This window comes from Sycon ciliatum, chromosome 11 (genome assembly GCF_964019385.1).
Source record: "Sycon ciliatum chromosome 11, ocSycCili1.1, whole genome shotgun sequence".
Taxonomy (NCBI): domain Eukaryota; kingdom Metazoa; phylum Porifera; class Calcarea; order Leucosolenida; family Sycettidae; genus Sycon; species Sycon ciliatum.
Window position 1 is genome coordinate 15,529,732 of NC_088653.1, and position 20,049 is coordinate 15,549,780.

Sequence of the window (20,049 nt, forward strand, 5' to 3'; positions counted from 1 at the left end):
TCCTTACATGATACCGCCACCTTGGTGAATTGATACAGTATGGAAAGAAGATCACAGTCAAACGTGTGCATGTTCTGGATCACGTGATCAAGTGAATAGATTTCCCAGCAATAAGCATCAATCAATGATGTCATAAGAGATATATCAGATTGAGATAAAAGCAGCAAATTCGAACGCAACGTGGACAATTGCAATGAAGACACCATCCTAGTCGACTCCATGAGATGCAGTACGTATAGGAGTGGAAAATGCTGAGGAAGAGGTTTCATGATTCGACTGAACCTCAACCAGGCTACATTGCTATGAGGTAAGTAGGAATACAGTTTACGTAATGCATCCACATTCGTATCGTATACTATACAGGATAATGCTATAGCATAATTTATACTCTTGTACAAACAGGACTTCTTCATCGCACGTATCTGCTCTCGAAGAGGGTGTACACGAAGCTGATCGGATAAGAGTTCAGTTTTCGAAAGAAAATGCAAAAGATGACGATCCACACCACATAACCGCTCATGCGCAGCGTAAGGCTTCTTCATCAAACTACATCTCTGATGCACATCAACTTCAGGTAAGTAAACCACATCCATGACAAGTCCACAAGAAGAACATACGTATCTTCCTTCATGAACAACATGATCAAGATGATGACACTGCTTTTCCTTCCCTTCTTGCTCTTCTTCTTCTTCTCCTCCTTCTTGTTCTTCTTCTTCTTCTTGTTCTTCTTCTTCTTCACGAAGTCTCTTTTCACGTACATAGGCACGTAAGATCTCTAATTCAGAATCCATCTTCACCCCACACCATCATCTTCATAGTGAAACATTATCCATCAATATATCTACTTTTATACCCACTCCTATCCGGGGATAATAGCAAAATACTCCTGAAAAAATAAATAAAAAATGAACAGAATAAAGATTAACAATGACGATAAGTGTGCCTTATTCAACCCAAAGGTCAAAGGTCAAACCCTGGGGGGGGGGGGGGGGGGAGTCCCGGGGTCAGACTAAGCACGACCGACACAGTGTGCCTTATTTGGCCCAAAGGTCAAAGCAATAGAAGAAAGGCATTCACATCTCAATCTGATATCATAGTCGAAAGATTCCAAACCCGAACAAAAAAGACTCACCATGACGGGGGCGTCTTTCCGCTTTCGAAACACATCGTGTTCTCCAAGGTCGTCACCTCCCCGTGGCGTGACCCCTTGGTCTTGTTTGAGACGTCTAGACGTAGCCTTGTTTACAAAGGTCATCGCGGCGTGAACTTTGACCTCGAGGTGAAGTAGTCTCAACCTGCAGTTTCATTATCGACTCCTTCTTGCAGTGTGAAGAAGCTAAAATGGCGTGGACATTTTCTGAGACGTGCAGAGCAGAGAAATGGTATTTATTTTCATGCGATAATGAAGAGTTCTCAATCCGTCGCCTCAGTGCTAGCAAGACAACCAGGGATCTTGACCCGATGATAGCACATCCCAGAAGATTCGATATGTCACCACTCACTGCTGCTGAGTATATTATCTGCAGGGTCACCAGTCTGATCTTGAATGTGAAGAATAGGAAACAGCACCTTCCTAAAATCGTCATCGGTGGTGTGGAGGACTACGGAACTATTAGTGAGACTGATGATGGTGACATACTGCGAAGGTGGACTGATGGTAGACACTCATTCTACAAGCTTAGTGACATGCGTGACGAACCGTGCTCTCAACACATCATCGACCTCTTCGCTGATGCAACCTATTTGGATTCCAGCGACGTAATGCAACTTGTCAAGGAGGTGAACGAAAAATGAAGTCTCTCGAGTTGATCGTGTGCGTGTACGACGTAGTACCAAGGCCGTTCAACTCCGTGCCGTTGCAACAAGAGTAACGCGGATTCGTGTGCGAGTTGGTACGATCGACATCGACGACGATGGATTCATCTCCAAATTACCCGAGTCGACTGTTGACACGATGGCGGTGCAAAGGAGGTCGTCGACTGACAGTTCCATTGCTGACTGGGTGGAACCATTGGTGCACATCAGAGCGTCCGACAACTCCACCTCGTACTGCGTGTCACGGAAGAGATCATGGGTGAATCCATCCTCACACGTATTCGAAGAGTAAACTTTGTGGTCTCTCATCCAATACCAGCTTGATGAAATCAGGACAACAAGAACTGAATTGTACTACCTTTCTCCTCCACTCCATTGCGATATTCACTGTTCGTTCCATTATTCTTTGTAATGACATGTATCGTATCTATCAAGAACTGACCTTTCTGACGTGTGTGCGAGCAGGACCATTTTTGAAAAATTGCATGGGGAGGTGGGGTAGGTCACGGAAAAAACTTCATGATAAACACCATATTCAACATTCTACTTTTTATACCCACTCCCATCCGGGGCAAGGTGGCCCAAAAAAGTAAGATTCAAACCCACATGTGCACAACACATATTTTCAATAATACCCCATTTTTTTGAGGTAGGGGCACCCCCTGGCACATATTTTTATCCGCAAAAAAACCGGGCCAAAAATAATTTTCACCGCAAAAATGGGGTACTATTAGTACCCCATTTTTCAATAATACCCCATTTTTTGGGACCCGGGCGCCCCCTGGCCCAGAACCCGCTCGTCCATTCCTACTGCCGGTTTGTACGTGTTGTGGGTAGCTCAAAGGTTCGGGGGAACCTGAGCGTGCGAATGGGTTGTATTCGGGGTAGGTGAATTGCAAGAAGGTGTGGTGGTGCATATCTATGATGCAGGCTGTGTGCAAGAAGGATATGGGAGAGGGTACGGCGGCTGCTGAGTGATGGCCATTTGAGTCGGTGCAGCAGCACGGAGTGGGTTCTGTGTTCAAAGAGGGGGAGATGCAAACAGAGGCGAGCAGCGCGCCGTTGGATGCGCTCAAGCCGGTCGTTCAGGGTTGCGGGGAGGGGTGAGAGGACAGTGCAAGCATACTCAAGAATAGGGCGGATGTAGGTTAGATAGATGGAGGAGAGAGCAGAAGTGTTTAAGGAATTGCGTAGTCGCAGGAGAAGGAACATCTTCCTGGTCGCTTTAGTGATGATTTTGTTGTTGTTGTTGTTGTTGTTGTTGTTGTTGTTGTTGTTGTTGTTGTTGTTTGAATTCTTTATTCTCACGATGGCACCATCGCCAATAAGAGATAAATTGATGAGAAGGTGAGATTGTGGGTTAAACAGTTGGAAAGTGATTTACATCACTTTGAAATTTACAAGTATGGGAGAGGGTGAGCGCTGCAGGAGCAGATTGAGTTAATCAGCAGTGAGCAGATTTCTTGTTTGAAAGCAGGTCGGGAGGAGATGTCACGAGTGCTAGCAGGGAGGGCATTGTAGTATTCTAGGGACTTGTACAGTGGGGAGTCTTTACAGCGATCGGTTCTGGAGGGTGGGAGGTGCCAAGTGCGTGCGTGTCGAAGGCTGTACTGGGCCGTAACTTGAGCGGGGGTGTTGAGCAAGCGTATGTGTTGTGGGGCATATTGGTATTTTATGGAGTGAGCAAGAAGGGTGAGCTTCACTTTGCGGCGAGAGAACATTGTCGGCCATTTGAGCCGATGGAGCAGTGTTGAATGATCCAGAGGAGTGTAAAGGGGGAGACGGAGGCAGATTCTGGCCGCCTTGCGCTGGATTCGCTCAAGACGGTCAAGAGCTGCGATTGAGAGCGGGGTGACAGCAATGCATGCATATTCAATTATAGGCAGGATATACGTTTTGTAAATGAGAGAGAGTGATTTAGTGTGTAGAGTTGATTTGAGTCTAAAGAGAATATTAAAAGATTTTACGGCTTTCTTCAGCACAAAGTCAAGGTGGGCTGACCATCTTAGGTCGTGCTGAAAGATGATGCCGAGGTGACGATGTTGTGTTACTGTTTCTAATAGGGTTTGGCCAAGTTTTATTTCGGGTAGTCGTGGTGGGGGTCGGTTAGCATGGTAGAACGGGAGGATGACGGTTTTCGTTTTATTGACTAGCAGGTGCCAGTGCTCTAGCCATTCTGCTGCGGCATCGATGCTTCTTTGTAGCGCAGCCTCACACTCAATGTAGCTGCCTGCAATGGCAATCAGTGCGGTGTCGTCCGCGAACTGGCTACACGAGGTTGTAGCATTTTCACAGGCAGTGGGCAGGTCAATGGTGTACGCCAGGAACAGAAGTGGGCCCAGGACTGAGCCCTGGGGCACTCCTGCTGGTATTGGTATGAAGGCGGATGTTGTGCCTTCAACCTGCACCCGCTGTCTGCGTCCTGTCAAGTAGGCTTCGAGCCAATTGTGAGCCTTGCCGTCGACACCATAGTGGCTCAGCTTTTTCAGCAAGCCTTGATGCCATACACGATCAAAGGCTTTACTGAGATCGAAGAAACACGTTACAACATGCTTCCCCGCATCCCTAGCTGTGGATATCTGGTGGACGATCCGTGCGAGTTGCAGTTCGGTCCCGTCTTGTTTCCTGAAGCCGGATTGGTTGGAGGGTAAGTGCGGTGCTATGTGATTGTACAGACGAGAGTGGACTATTTTTTCTTGTGTTTTTGATATTATACTGAGCAGGGAGATGGGTCGGTAGTTGGTAGGATGGGAGGGGTTGCCCGACTTGGGGATGGGTGTAATAGTTGCGTCTTTCCAATCCTGTGGTATTTCTCCGGTTCTGAAGGACAGATTGTAGAGACTAGTGAGAGATGGGGAGATTTCCTTTGCAGTTTCTTTCAGGAGCCGAGTTGGGATGTTGTCAAAGCCTGGGCTCTTGCCAGTGTCTAGACTGCATAGAAGCTTCTCGACCTCTTCCACTGTTGCTGCGATTGTATTTAGAGTATGACTGATGTCAGGGGTAGTGTTGATGTCTGGTGTAGTACAGGTGGTCTTGTCGATGGACTGTTGGCTTTGGGAGATAAAGAACTTGTTGAGAGCTGTTGCTTTCTCCATAGCCGTGGCTGCAGTGGAGTTGGCTGTCGATAGTGTGGGAATTGTTTGCTTAGGCGGTTTTTTCAGGTGCTTCAGTAGACGGTGGAGGTTTGTACCCGTTGACGTTGTTTGCTGGACAAAGTCGGACTTAGCCTGTCGCAAAAGAGCGGTTACTCGGTTACGCTGGGCTGTGTACAGTTTCCAATCTGAGTCTAGTTGGGTCGCCTTGTAGGTGCGGAACTGTTTGTGCTTTGTTTTGATCTGGCTGAGGAGATCCTTCGTCACCCAGGGACGAGTGGGCGTAGAATTTTTGCGGGACTTGCTTCTGGTCACTTGGCAGTGGTGCACGGCTAGTTTCAGTATCTGGTCTCTCTAGAAGTTCCAGAATGAGGTTACTGGCTGAGGGTCAGTGGGATGTGGATCGTACTGCAGATTGCAGGTAGCAAAAGCTTCACGCAGGGACGCAATGCGTTCCTCGCTCCACAACGTTGTTGTTGTTGTTGTTGTTGTTGTTTTTGTTGTTTCAAATCTTTATTCTCACGATAGCCAGTGGCCAATAAGAGATAATAGTGTAAGAAAGGAGAAAAAGTGAGGAAGAATTGGGTGGGCAGGGCCTAGGGGTTAATGACTACTTAAGTGTACGGGCAGGGGTGGTCGCCACACGAGCATACAGAGTTGCGTACTTAAGTGTACGGGCAGGGGTGGTCGCTACACGAGCATACAGAGTTGTGCGACAGCAGGGATATCTGGGATTTGAAGGGAGTACGAGAAGGGATTTCGCGAAGCTGGGTGGGCAGGCAATTAAAGTAATGAAGGGCTTTGTACAGGGGAGAATGGAGACAGCGGTCAGTCCGCGGAGTTGGCAAGTGCCAAGTACGAGAGCGACGTAAATTATACGAAGGTTGCACGTTGCTAGCCGTATGCAGCGAGAGTATATTATTATGTGGCGGGGCATAATTGTGGCGCAGAGAATGCGCGAAGAGTATATGTTTAACTTTAAAGCGTTGTTGTTGTTGTTGTTGTTGTTTGAATTCTTTATTCTCACGATGGCACCATCGCCAATAAGAGATAAATTGATGAGAATGTGAGATTGTGGGTTAAACAGTTGGAAAGTGATTTACATCACTTTGAACTTTACAAGTATGGGAGAGGGTGAGCGCTGCAGGAGCAGATTGAGTTAATCAGCAGTGAGCAGATTTCGTGTTTGAAAGCAGGTCGGGAGGAGACGTCACGAATGCTAGCAGGGAGGGCATTGTAGTATTCTAGGGACTTGTACAGTGGGGAGTCTTTACAGCGATCGGTTCTGGAGGGTGGGAGGTGCCAAGTGCGTGCGTGTCGAAGGCTGTACTGGGCCGTAACTTGAGCGGGGGTGTTGAGCAAGCGTATGTGTTGTGGGGCATATTGGTATTTTATGGAGTGAGCAAGAAGGGTGAGCTTCACTTTGCGGCGAGAGAACATTGTCGGCCATTTGAGCCGATGGAGCAGTGTTGAATGATCCAGAGGAGTGTAAAGGGGGAGACGGAGGCAGATTCTGGCCGCCTTGCGCTGGATTCGCTCAAGACGGTCAAGGGCTGCGATTGAGAGCGGGGTGACAGCAATGCATGCATATTCAATTATAGGCAGGATATACGTTTTGTAAATGAGAGAGAGTGATTTAGTATGTAGAGTTGATTTGAGCCTAAAGAGAATATTAAAAGATTTTACGGCTTTCTTCAGCACAAAGTCAAGGTGGGCTGACCATCTTAGGTCGTGCTGAAAGATCATGCCGAGGTGACGATGTTGTGTTACTGTTTCTAACAGGGTTTGGCCAAGTTTTATTTCGGGTAGTCATGGTGGGGGTCGGTTAGCATGGTAGAACGGGAGGATGACGGTTTTCGTTTTATTGACTAGCAGGTGCCAGCGCTCTAGCCATTCTGCTGCAGCATCGACGCTTCTTTGTAGCGCAGCCTCACACTCAATGTAGCTGCCTGCAATGGCAATTAGTGCGGTGTCGTCCGCGAACTGGCTACACGAGGTTGTAGCATTTTCACAGGCAGTGGGCAGGTCAATGGTGTACGCCAGGAACAGAAGTGGGCCCAGGACCGAGCCCTGGGGCACTCCTGCTGGTATTGGTATGAAGGCGGATGTTGTGCCTTCAACCTGCACCCGCTGTCTGCGTCCTGTCAAGTAGACTTCGAGCCAATTGTGAGCCTTGCCGTCGACACCATAGTGGCTCAGCTTTTTCAGCAAGCCTTGATGCCATACACGATCAAAGGCTTTACTGAGCTCGAAGAAACACGTTACAACATGCTTCCCCGCATCCCTAGCTGTGGATATCTGGTGGACGATCCGTGCGAGTTGCAGTTCGGTCCCGTCTTGTTTCCTGAAGCCGGATTGGTTGGAGGGTAAGTGCGGTGCTATGTGATTGTACAGACGAGAGTGGACTATTTTTTCTTGTGTTTTTGATATTATACTGAGCAGGGAGATGGGTCGGTAGTTGGTAGGATGGGAGGGGTTGCCCGACTTGGGGATGGGTGTAATAGTTGCGTCTTTCAAATCCTGTGGTATTTCTCCGGTTCTGAAGGACAGATTGTAGAGACTAGTGAGAGATGGGGAGATTTCCTTTGCAGTTTCTTTCAGGAGCCGAGTTGGGATGTTGTCAAAGCCTGGGCTCTTGCCAGTGTCTAGACTGCATAGAAGCTTCTCGACCTCTTCCACTGTTGCTGCGATTGTATTTAGAGTATGACTGATGTCAGGGGTAGTGTTGATGTCTGGTGTAGTACAGGTGGTCTTGTCGATGGACTGTTGGCTTTGGGAGATAAAGAACTTGTTGAGAGCTGTTGCTTTCTCCATAGCCGTGGCTGCAGTGGAGTTGGCTGTCGATAGTGTGGGAATTGTTTGCTTAGGCGGTTTTTTCAGGTGCTTCAGTAGACGGTGGAGGTTTGTACCCGTTGACGTTGTTTGCTGGACAAAGTCGGACTTAGCCTGTCGCAAAAGAGCGGTTACTCGGTTACGCTGGGCTGTGTACAGTTTCCAATCTGAGTCTAGTTGGGTCGCCTTGTAGGTGCGGAACTGTTTGTGCTTTGTTTTGATCTGGCTGAGGAGATCCTTCGTCATCCAGGGACGAGTGGGCGTAGAATTTTTGCGGGACTTGCTTTTGGTCACTTGGCAGTGGTGCACGGCTAGTTTCAGTATCTGGTCTCTCTGTTGTTGTTGTTGTTGTTGTTGTTGTTGTTGTTGTTGTTGTTGTTGTTGTTGTTGTTGTTGTTGTTGTTGTTGTTGTTGTTGTTGTTGTTGTTGTTGTTGTTGTTGTTGTTGTTTCAAATCTTTATTCTCACGATAGCCAGTGGCCAATAAGAGATAATAGTGTAAGAAAGGAGAAAGAGTGAGGAAGAATTGGGTGGGCAGGGCCTAGGGGTTAATGACTACTTAAGTGTGCGGGCAGGGGTGGTCGCCACACGAGCATACAGAGTTGCGTACTTAAGTGTACGGGCAGGGGTGGTCGCTACACGAGCATACAGAGTTGTGCAACAGCAGGGATATCTCGGATTTGAAGGGAGTACGAGAAGGGATTTCGCGAAGCTGAGTGGGCAGGCAATTAAAGTAATGAAGGGCCTTGTACAGGGGAGAATGGAGACAGCGGTCAGTCCGCGGAGTTGGCAAGTGCCAAGTACGAGAGCGACGTAAATTATACGAAGGTTGCACGTTGCTAGCAGTATGCAGTGAGAGTATATGTGGTGGGGCATAATTGTGGCGCAGAGAATGCGCGAAGAGTATATGTTTAACTTTAAAGCGTGAAAATAATGTTGGCCATTTGATGCGATGCAAAAGGTGGGAGTGTTCTAAGTGTGTGTAAAGGGGAAGGTGGAGACATATTCTGGCGGCTTTCCGCTGGAGTCGTTCTAGCCTGTCAAGGGAAGTGTGGGACAACGGTGTGAGAGCATTGCTGTGTTGTTGTTGTTGTTGTTGTTGTTTCTGACTTTATTTTATGTGGACTTTTTTGTGGAGTTCCAAAACAGGCTTAGCAGGTACGTTTAACCTTTTGAGCCCGGCCGACTGAAAACCTCTGCCACGCAGTCAACAATTTAAATTCACTCTATGTGAGCAAACTTGATTTCAAACGATTCTTTCATGTATCCTGAGCACAGAACTGTTTTTGTTTTGGAAATACAACAAAGATTACAAAAGTTATGACCGTTTTCAGAAAGGTAGTTTACGCGAAATTGGTATTTTGAAATGTATGCACACGCATGTATTAAACTCCAGTTCAAACTTACGGAGCGACTCGCATTTTTTTTACAGTACGCGTACATCCTAGGAGTCCTCTGTGCGGCGGTACAGCTCGACGCCACGCCACGGAAGAAACGCGGGATCGATGTAGTTCCACACTGACTCGTGACGTTCTAGAACGTCACGCGTGTCACAGTGGCAGTGGTCATGACGTGTCAGAACGTCACGCATGCTCAAAAGGTTAAGGTAGTTGGGGACACTTTTGGTCCAAAATCACTTCTTGTCAGATATTGACCAAAATTTAGTAGTGGGTGCTTTGGACTACCGTATTTTTCCGGTTGTAAGTCGACCTTTTATGGCTTAAAATAGAAGGAGAATGGGTGGGGGTCGACTTACAGCCGGGATTCGACTTATAACCGGGAACTATCAGTATCTTACAAAAAATGACCTGCACTGCATGCCCGAGTGCACCATGTGTACACATTTTTGCCAGTTTATTGGCCTTTTTCAAGGATTGGGACGTTATACCCTCCGATAAGGAATGTTTACATGATTTGTTGATGTGTTAGTAGCAGGAGGTGGTTAGTAGTGCTTCTTTGGGTGAAAACTTTAACGCAGAATCGAGACCTGCGGATACGGGGGTCGACCTACAACCGATAAAATACGGTATTGACTACGCAGTGCTAACTTCAAAGTTCCAATCTTGAACCTCGGATGTGGTTTTTCGGCTCATTTCCTCAACCCCCTTTTCACATTGTTTAACATGCGGACAAGATTAGCATAATAACTAGGCCAATAATTGAGCAAGAGATCCGAAATTTGCTAGCCAAAGGCACTAACGTTATAGAATATAGGTAAATTAGCTTTTTGGACTCTGGTAATGTGTGTGTGTGTGTGGGAGGGGGGGGGGGGTAGGCAACTTCGAAACAGTGAATATTTGATGTGTGTATTTTCGATACAAACCTTTTTTCCAAAGAGAACCTATTGTCAGATTTCTACAGAATTCGCACATTAGATGGGCAATGCACTGTTCGTGACGAAGGTGCCAGTGAACTAACTTTTTTTTAAAGTCACTGATTCTCTGTTAGCAAGGTGAGCCACACATTACTTACATGTGTGACTGACCGAATTGATCTTTGATCCGGTGTGACTTTCAGAAGCACGCATCCCTGAGGAAGAGAGACGCAGACATCGGGCGAAGGGAAGGTCTCCGAAACAGCCTGCCCGGAATCTAGGTAACTTGTCTCTTTACGAAATGTATACAAACCTTTTTAAAAATGTTTGCTTGTGTTTCCATGTGGTGTTGTGACTCATGTCTGATGAGCTGTTGTCGCAAACGTTTTCCTGTCATCCCTGAAACGAATATCGTTCATTTTGTACTCGGACCCCCCCCCCCCCCCCCCCCCGCCGAAAGGAACGCATCTTGCTGTGCTGGACGACGCAAATGGCATGCATGTGCATCTACAGGGATGAATTTATCCTGTATCGCATCGCAGTGTGCGATACAAAATCGATCTACTGCTACTTAAAAGTCACCGTGACGCGCAGAAAACTGCGATACATAAAGGCTATCCATGCCTAGCCTGGTTCGCCAAGTAACATGCATACAGTGCAGTATATGTGGTGCAGGTACTCTCAATCTGCATGCACATGTATGCTTCAGTTGGTTTTTTTGCAAATGGGCTTTCAGGTATCACTCTCAAGAAGGACAATGTGGTAAACACCCAACCTTCAAAGAAAAATGCTAATCAAAATCAAAGACTGCTACACAATTGTGATTATCGTATAGCAGAAACTGCTATGCAAAATATGACAGTAAATTCAGCCCTGATGTACACCGTAAAGTCACGGATAAAAGCCGGGTTTGCATACAAGCACATCGCGGATAGAAGCCTGAAAATCAAACGGGTCAAATGCATATAAGCCTGTCTCGCGTAGAAGCCTGGCTTCTATGCAAGCGCGGATCGGGTAGGTCAAGAGTGCATGCGCTATGTACGGTGCATAGTAAAACTGCCGCCATACTGGTAGTCAGTGGTAGATCTACGCGCGTCGCGCGTAGAAGCCTGGCTTCTATGCAGAAAAGGCATAAAAATACTAGTAGCCAAGGTGGCGGTACAATAGAAGGTCAGCCGATGTGCATACAAGCCTGGCAAAAATATCAGTGGTGCATATAAGCATGGTTTGCATACAAGCCTGGTTTGCATTAAAGCCTGATGCAGAAAGCGGCTTATATGCTTACAAGCCCGGCTTTTATCAGCGACTTTACGGTATGTGCAGCATCGGTCGACTTGTGATTTTGGCTTGCACCCCTCCCCCCCCCCCCCCCAAATGAGTGATGTTCGTTACAGGGCGACAACAACTTTAGTGACAACCCTTATCCGGTTTCCCGGCTGGCAGACGGTTGCTTGGTGGCAGAATCTGTAAGTGAGAAATCTCATCTACTTCTCAGTTTGGGGTAGCCATTAAAAACAAAGCAAAGCATGTTTGGAGTGAGACTCAGCTGAAGGCTGAGGTTTGCGCATCCGTACCCATTACCACATGTTAACCCTGTAGAGCCTAAATGACCCGCGCTCTGCGAAAACCAACCTTAGGTGCTTCGTAATTTTTTCGAGAAAAAGAACAAAACGTCACGATCTGTCGATTTTTGAAGATTACAAGGTGAGAGTCATGGCGGAACGAAGCAGAAGACGGACGCTAGCTCAAATTGCTGTGGGCTTCTCCCCAGAGGTTTTAGCCGAACTCCTTCACGATGAATAGTCCTTTTTTGGCCTGGTCCAATCGCAGTTCTGATGACAGCAGCGCCGAGGAGAGTCGGATGTGGAATCGTAGGATGTCAGGAAGTCTTTGTGTGTGTCTCCACGGCTCCAGTCCAGGATCAAGCCCTGGGTGCTGAAATCTACAGGCTGCTGTCAGTGCAAGTGAGATCAGCCCAACACAGAACTCTGGAATGCACTGCCTGTGGAAGATGTTGTGGAGCTGAAGCATTTTATAGAGCATTATGCTATGCTAGTATTATGCTATATATAGTTCATGGCCTCCCTTAACCTGCGGCTCCACATGGGCACAACAAGCCAGTACCAACCTACACGCATTTGCCCAGTATCACTACGAAGAAGCTTGTTCACCAGGCGTTCACAAAGCCTTGTGGAAAAGCTGCATACAGTACGTTTGGCAAGATTTGGAAAAGAGACATCATATCACCGATTACGAAACAATGTGTGCGGCAGATGTAGACATAACTAGATGTTCTAACTACCAGTACCAGATAAAACTATCAATATCCTTTAACCCGGCATTGATCCTAGCTTCTTCACTACTTTGCACCTGCCTCTACGCATCACTCCGGCTGGCATATCCTCAAACAGAGCCAAATACCTCTTCCACCAGATTCGTGAGCAACACCATCCACAGAACAGAGATAGAATGTCACGGTGTCTATCTCCACAACAGGAAGATCCAATGCCATCATAAACCTTTCCTTTTGAGGATTATGACATACAGATTTATTCTGCAAAGTTTGGTTGCAATCATGCTGCTTGAATCCTCACACCATTGTTTCCAAAATGTAGCATAAAATCCAGGATTTTTGCAATTTTTCCTCCAAAAATTGCAGGAAAAGTGCAAAGAAATTGTCATTGTATCTAACTGAATATGTATGCAATCCACCTAAAACTTCACCAGAAGTTGAAGAAAGGGTCATGGGTCAACAATCCAGCACAAACTCAATTTCGCCAAAATAGCACCTAAGGTCGGTTTTCGCAGAGCACTGGTCAAATTATTTCAGCAGACGCATGAAATTCACGAACTCACATTTAACTTAATACAGTTATGTACTGTGTTTTGTTTCAAATCCATATTCTCACGCTGTTTCTGTTGCTGTTGCTGTCTTTGTTTTGTCGTCATCGTCGTTGGCTCTGTTGCTGGTGCTGACCGCACTGCTGCTGCTGCTGCTGCTGCTGCTGTTGTTTCAAATCTTTATTCTCACGATAGCCAGTGGCCAATAAGAGATAATAGTGTAAGAAAGGAGAAAAAGTGAGGAAGAAGTGGGTGGGCAGGGCCTAGGGGTTAATGACTACTTAAGTGTACGGGCAGGGGTGGTCGCCACACGAGCATACAGAGTTGCGTACTTAAGTGTACGGGCAGGGGTGGCCGCTACACGAGCATACAGAGTTGTGCAACAGCAGGGATATCTCGGATTTGAAGGGAGTACGAGAAGGGATTTCGCGAAGCTGAGTGGGCAGGCAATTAAAGTAATGAAGGGCCTTGTACAGGGGAGAATGGAGACAGCGGTCAGTCCGCGGAGTTGGCAAGTGCCAAGTACGAGAGCGACGTAAATTATACGAAGGTTGCACGTTGCTAGCAGTATGCAGCGAGAGTATATGTGGTGGGGCATAATTATGGCGCAGAGAATGCGCGAAGAGTATATGTTTAACTTTAAAGCGTGAAATGTTGTTGTTGTTGTTGTTGTTGTTGTTGTTGTTGTTGTTGTTGTTGTTGTTGCTGCTGCTGCTGCTGCTGGTGCTGCTGCTGATACCGGTGCTGCTACTGGTGCTGCTGCTGGTGCTGCTGCTGGTGGTGCTGGTGCTGCTGCTGCTGGTGCTGCTACTGCTGCTGGTGGCGGTTGTGATGGTGATGTTGGTGTAAACACAGGAGAGCATATCGTAGCCGAGCACGTCTGCGGAAATTGGCGGGTTCAAATCCTGAAGGACACGTTCAGAAAAGCCACCTACCGCCAAGCCCAGCAAGATTGCCAGCGGGATATTGGATTCTTTCTTCCCAGCGAGAACTTTTGGAAAAACCTCCTGGTAGTTATGAAGGCTGACGTCTCCAACCCAGCATGCCTAGAAGTTGCTTCCACCTTTCAGGATGTCCCAATCTGGTATAACATCCATGGAGTAGCGAGATTCAATGCAAGGTTCTCGTATGTCTGTGTTGGTAAGTGGTGTGTATGGATTATGTGTGTGTACATGTGTGTGTGTGTGTGTGTGTGTGTGTGTGTGTGTGCGCGCTCGCGCGTGTGTGCATGCATGTGCATATGCATGTATGTGTGCGCTGCCTTAGGAATGTTTCTCACCTCTCCCAGGGAGACCCAACCGATACGTTTCTGGCAGAGAGCAAGTGCATGTTTGGGTACATGTGTGTGTATGTGTGTGTGTATATGTGTGTGTGTGTTTATGTATGTGTATGTGTGTGTGTGTGTGTGTTTGTTTGAATTCATTGTAAATGGGGTTTGTACCTTAATTTTATAGTAAAGAAAAAGGACCAAGAAACTACAAATTTCGCTATAATGTCCACTACCACCACCAGTAGTATCTTACTTGGCCAACATTTTGACGTGGTTATGGTCAGATTTTGAATGGGAAAAATTTCAAGAAGTTGACTTTTGATTACGCTGAGCTCAAAACCATATTTTTGCCAATTTTGGCGCTTGTCGTGTTTTCCATCTAAACTCTTCAACTGTTTCGTTACTCATTTTTTCTTTTTAATACATCCCATACCTACCCGTACCTGCCCCATACCTGCCCTCTGCCTGCTCCGTACCTGCCCCTTACCTGCCCCGTGCCTGCCCCGTACCTGTCCCGTACTTGCCCCGTACCTGCCCCGTACTAGCCCCGTACCTGCCCCTGCCTGCCCCGTACCTGTCCCATACCTGTCCCGTGCCTACCCCGTACCTGCTCCGTACCTGCCCCCTGCCTGCCCCGTACCTGCCCCATACCTGTCCTGTACTTGCCCCGTACCTGCCCCGTGCCTGCCCCATACCTGTCCCGTACTTGCCCCGTACCTGCCCTGTGCCTGCCCCGTACCTGCCCCGTACCTGTCCCGTACCTGTCCCTTGCCTGACCTGTATGTCTTGTGCGTATTTCAGGAGCCGTCATACAGAACGCAACGCTGCCCTTCGGCCTGATCTGGAGGTATCCGGGCGTGGCCTCGATTGACGAGAGCGGTCATGTCACCTGCAAGCTTGGCTTCAAGAAATCGCTACAAGAGGACATTCCGGGATACGCCCACATTGGATTCTGGCAGCAGACTGCTGGTTGCTACGGTGAGTTCGACGTTACCATGGCAATTGTTCACCGTAGGAATGGTTTGCCATAGCAATGCGATTCCATGGCAACACTGCCTTGCAGGCCGTGGAGCTCTACAGACCCAGAAATTTAAAATTTTCACCGGACTTCCCCTTTTACATTTGTATGTATGCAGGCGCGTACGCAGGGGGGGTTTTCCGTTGCCCGGAAACCCCCCAAATGTTCCAAACGAGCAACATTTTTGGGCATTTTTTGGTAGGGCGCGCGATTGATCTGACAAGAATGAAAACTTCAACAGGTCATAACTCAGTCAAATCTCGCTCAATTCCAACGATCCAAATATCCAGATCGAATAGAAAACTCTCAGCTGTCGGTAGAAACAATTCGCGAAGCGCTGCGAGCAATGTTTCTTGAGATATATCATTCGTAAGTTGAGCCGCGATCTCGGCAATTTCCAAAGCGCGCAGTGCGACTTGAGTATCGAGAATTTGAGACTGTTTGTCACATCGACTTGCTTAAGTTTGCAGGGGCTTCACTTGTGATATTCTCAAGAGTATACAGCAAAACAATCGAAACTCTGCGATCGAGAAAAACGAAATCGCTGGAGCAGGACGCGTTTGGGCCTTTGTTTGGGGCATTTTTCGCACCGTTGCTGCACTCTACCGCTGGTACAGTGCAGGAGCGTAGCAGCAGGTCCGGCCAGTCCGGCTGTGGCCTGACCAATGCCAAAAGTGCCCAGAATGCAGGATTTTGCTCCCTAATTTCCAATTTTTCCCGGGGGGGGGACACCCCCCCCCCCCCGACCCCCATGGCCATGCACCCGGACCACCTCCAACGGCGGTGCTACGCGCCTGCAGTGTCCTGGCTATCATGGTCGACCTCATTCTCTTCTCTCGTGGACGTGGATACCATTCCACTTCCAGGAAGATTGAGCGGGTAGAACTGATGAATATGATGAATATGAATATGAATATGATCCAAGGAACGCGAACAATGCATTGTTTATGATTCGGTTGGAAACCCCCCTAGAGGTGACCCTGCGTACGCGCCTGGTATGTATGTATGTATAACTCATAATCACAAGGTGATCGTAGAGGCATTAATCAGCGAGAGAATTGTGAATGATGTCTCTGAATCCAACTCTATCGTGTGCTGCATGAGAGAGAGCATGCAAGGGAAGACCCGTCCAACTTTTAATGTTAGAAATCCATGATGTCATGGGCCTTCCTCTCGGTCGAGATCCAGGAGTTGATCCTTGCAGGAAGGGCTTGGAGAAAACGTCATGTCTCGTAACATGGCCAAACCACATCAACTTAAATTTCTTGACTTCGTCCGCTAGCCGCATCCTTGCTTCGATGATGTCATTGATTTCTTCCAGGATAGATTGGTTGGTACGCCGGTCGTGGTATGTTACTCCTAAGAGTCGGCGGAAGCATTTCATCTCGAAGGATGAAATTCTTCTCATTGATGAGGCAGATAATGTCCAAGATTGGCATCCGTATAAAACAGTCGCTAGCACAATAGACCTAACAAAACGAAATTTTGTAGGCAAAGAAAGTGATGGCGATTTCCAAATGAATTGAAGCTCAATGATCTTTTGCTTCCTAGTGCTAAGCGTCTTCTTATCTCCACATCGGACTTGCCATCCGACGTGATTACGGCACCTAAGTATTTAAACTGGGATACCTCTTCTATTCGCTCATTGCCTACTTGAATGCACCCCAGATCACCACCGCCCTCCGGCGCTGCCATTGACTTGGTCTTGGAAGCATTGATCTGCATGCCTAGTCTTGTTGCACTTGTTGTGTTCACTACTAACACCTCAAAAGTTTCAGGATCGCACAGACGCCACAAGACAAGAGGTCACGTAATTCTTTACGGACTATAATGAATGAACAGTAGAATACATTGAGAAGAAGAGACTGGAAAAATACGAACTACATCGGAAAGAGAACTCTAGAACACTAAAGAAAAACAAACCACAGCATCAAGGAAAAGAACAACGCATGAGGGGTAAAGCGCTGGCCAGCCACAACGTGCGTCCAACTTTGGCATGAGCGTACAGAAGAGCGTACAGCGCTCGGAAAGCGGAAGCTAAATTTGGCGGCAAAGCGACAGCAATAGTACGGCGCGCGGCACATAAGCAGTACGAGGCGAGGCACGTATACGCGTGTGCGGCAAACATTACACACCATGTACCATATATGCATGAACAGCGCGGGGCGCATACTAACTCATTCAACATCAGTGCGCGGCGCAGGCATCTAGCTAGCTGGCGCAAGCATGATCATAATTGCATGCCATCACGCAATCAGCGCACATAAATCGCGCATCAAATAAATAAGTAATCAAACACAAATCAACACATCAACTAAATAAATCAACGAGCTAGCAAGAACACAATTCAAAAATGCACGAAGAAATAATTACTATTCTAGTCGGTTATTCGCATGGGACCAAGCGCAATGTCCAAGCTGATGAACTGTGATTGCACAAGGTAAGCCCAAGCTCCTGAGCTAACCGTTCTGGTGAGCAGTCTTCTTCGTGCTGCAAACACACACTACACAATGTGTCGTATCTCGTAACAAGTATTGTACCAAATCAAAACGAACACTAACAATACGCAATAGTAAACAATAATCAAAAACACTACGCAAAAAGCAAAGCAAGCAGCACCTAGCCAGGGAGACAAGCAGGAGTCACGGTCGCAACGAGATCTCGACGACACCCCAGAAGACCTTTCTCCGACACGATACACAACATTCTCCCCACCAAAGGGCTTCAACCACACTGATCACAAATCAAGACGAGATGGTGGTCGAACGGTACGACGAGATCGACGCGTAACTTGCGGTTCAACGTGCTCCTTCGCTACTTCCAACGGAACCAAGCGTTGAATGGGCCGTAGCATGGACGATTGGCCAACTTGGACTTTGGCCACCCTGCACTTGCCATCTCTTCCAGGATACAGCTCTGCGACCCTACCCAAGCGCCATGATTGCCGCTTCCGGTTGTCGTCGGCAATAAACACAACGTCGTTCACGACAAGCGGAGTTGACTTCGACCGATGATACTCACTGAGACGAATGAGATACTCAGACGACCAACGCTGGTTGAGGTGCTCGTAGACGGCGTGGACATACTTGACTCGAGCGGACAACTGCCGTGGATCGAGTGGTCTGTCAGACGAGGCAATACCGGTTGCAAAGATGTCTCCCAACATCATGGCTGGAGTCAGCGGCGACTCGTCAGCTACATCCGTAGAAACCGGAGTGAGGGGTCGAGAGTTGACGACTCTCTCGATCTCCGTCAAGACAGTGAACAGCTCGTCTCGACTCAACGACGCTCGACCGAGAACCTTCTTCAAGGGAGCTTTCACACATGCCACCAGACGCTCATAGAACCCTCCATGCCACGGGGCAGATGGCGGATTGAAGAACCACGGGATTGCCACCTTGTCTGCGGCGGACTTGACCGTCGTAGCATTATCTGAACGTATACGCAGCGGCTTCCCACGACGGGCGATGAAACGACGCAATGCTAGCAGGAACACCTCTGTCGACAGGCTATCCACGAGCTCTAGGTGCACTGCGCGAGTAGTACCGCACACGAAGAGTGCGACCCACACTTTCTGAACATTTGATGAACTGCGCACGTACAGCGGACCTGCATAATCAATACCTGTGAGACCGAATGGCTGGTGGTGCTTCACCCTGTCTGAGGGTAACGGCGGCATCTCCTCAGCAGCAGTCTGTGCGCGAAATCTGCGGCAAACAATGCACTTCTCCGACACGCTACGAAGAAACCGACGAGCTCCGAGAATCCAGAACTGCTGTTGTAGAAACGCAAGCACGCTCTCTACACCCTGGTGCATTCGCTGAAGGTGAGCATCACGCAGAAACAACTCACTTAGATGACATCTGCCCAGGATGATCGGATGCTGAACCTCGTAGGACAGATCGCTCTCCTGCAGACGACCACGAACTCTGAGCAAACCAGCTTCATCCAGAAACGGAGACAACTTGAACAGCTTCGAACCCTTCTTCAGTGGCTCCTTGCTCCGCAACTGGGACAACTCCTTGGGGAAGCATTGCTCTTGGATGGCGCGAAACATCACAGACTCAGCAGATGGAATCAATTCTGCACGCGAAACACCCTTGTGTCGCCATGACAGCATACTTGCGACCAAACTGCGAGCTCGTTGCCACTTGGAGAACTTCTCCCACGGCCAAACAACTGGAGTGTCAACCTCCACAGCCGACACGCGTGCTTCGGTGACGGACTCATTGGTGCTCTGAAACGAGATGACTGGTGGCCACTGAGACTCATCGCTCAACCATGACGGACCATGCAGCCACATCTCCTTCTGCAAGTCACACACTGGGATACCACGCGAGACAAGATCTGCAGGGTTGCTAACTCCTGGACAGTGACGCCATTCTACTTGCAGCTTCTGCGAAACTTCTTGCACTGCAGCAACTCGATTAGCAACATACGTCTTCCAGTGATACGACGGCTTTGAGATCCAGTGCCATGTGGTTAGGCTGTCTGTCCACCCCACAATCCTTTCAATTGGCACTCTCAATTCATTGACGACAAAGGACAACATCTTCACGCCAAGACACACAGCCGACAATTCCAGACGCGCAAGAGTGGGACGTACAACAGGTGCAACCTTCGCCTTCGCACACAACAAAGAAGACGTCAAACCGGACACAACATAGAAACAACAGCCATAGCCCTTCTCGGATGCATCTGAGAATACATGCAACGTGACTGGAGCATCTGGAGTACACCCGATCCATCTGGGGATTTTAACGGAAGAAAGCGCTGCGAGCTCTCCCCACCATGAAGCACATCGGACAGCCAAATCAATAGGGAATGGGTCATCCCAACCACCGCCGAGCTTCCAACTCTCTTGCAAC

At 48.1% G+C, this 20,049-nt stretch overlaps 1 protein-coding gene across 2 annotated transcripts in view; it reads left to right on the plus strand.

Moving 5' to 3' along the window:
- Positions 1 to 20,049, plus strand: part of LOC135827456 (uncharacterized) — a 104,589-nt gene that overhangs the window by 64,191 nt on the left and 20,349 nt on the right. For both annotated transcript variants that reach the window (XM_065339948.1, XM_065339949.1), the window contains 3 exons: positions 10,256 to 10,333; positions 13,749 to 14,033; positions 14,965 to 15,141. In XM_065339948.1, the coding sequence (XP_065196020.1) occupies positions 10,256 to 10,333; positions 13,749 to 14,033; positions 14,965 to 15,141 (540 nt within the window). The remainder of the gene's footprint in view (positions 1 to 10,255; positions 10,334 to 13,748; positions 14,034 to 14,964; positions 15,142 to 20,049) is intronic.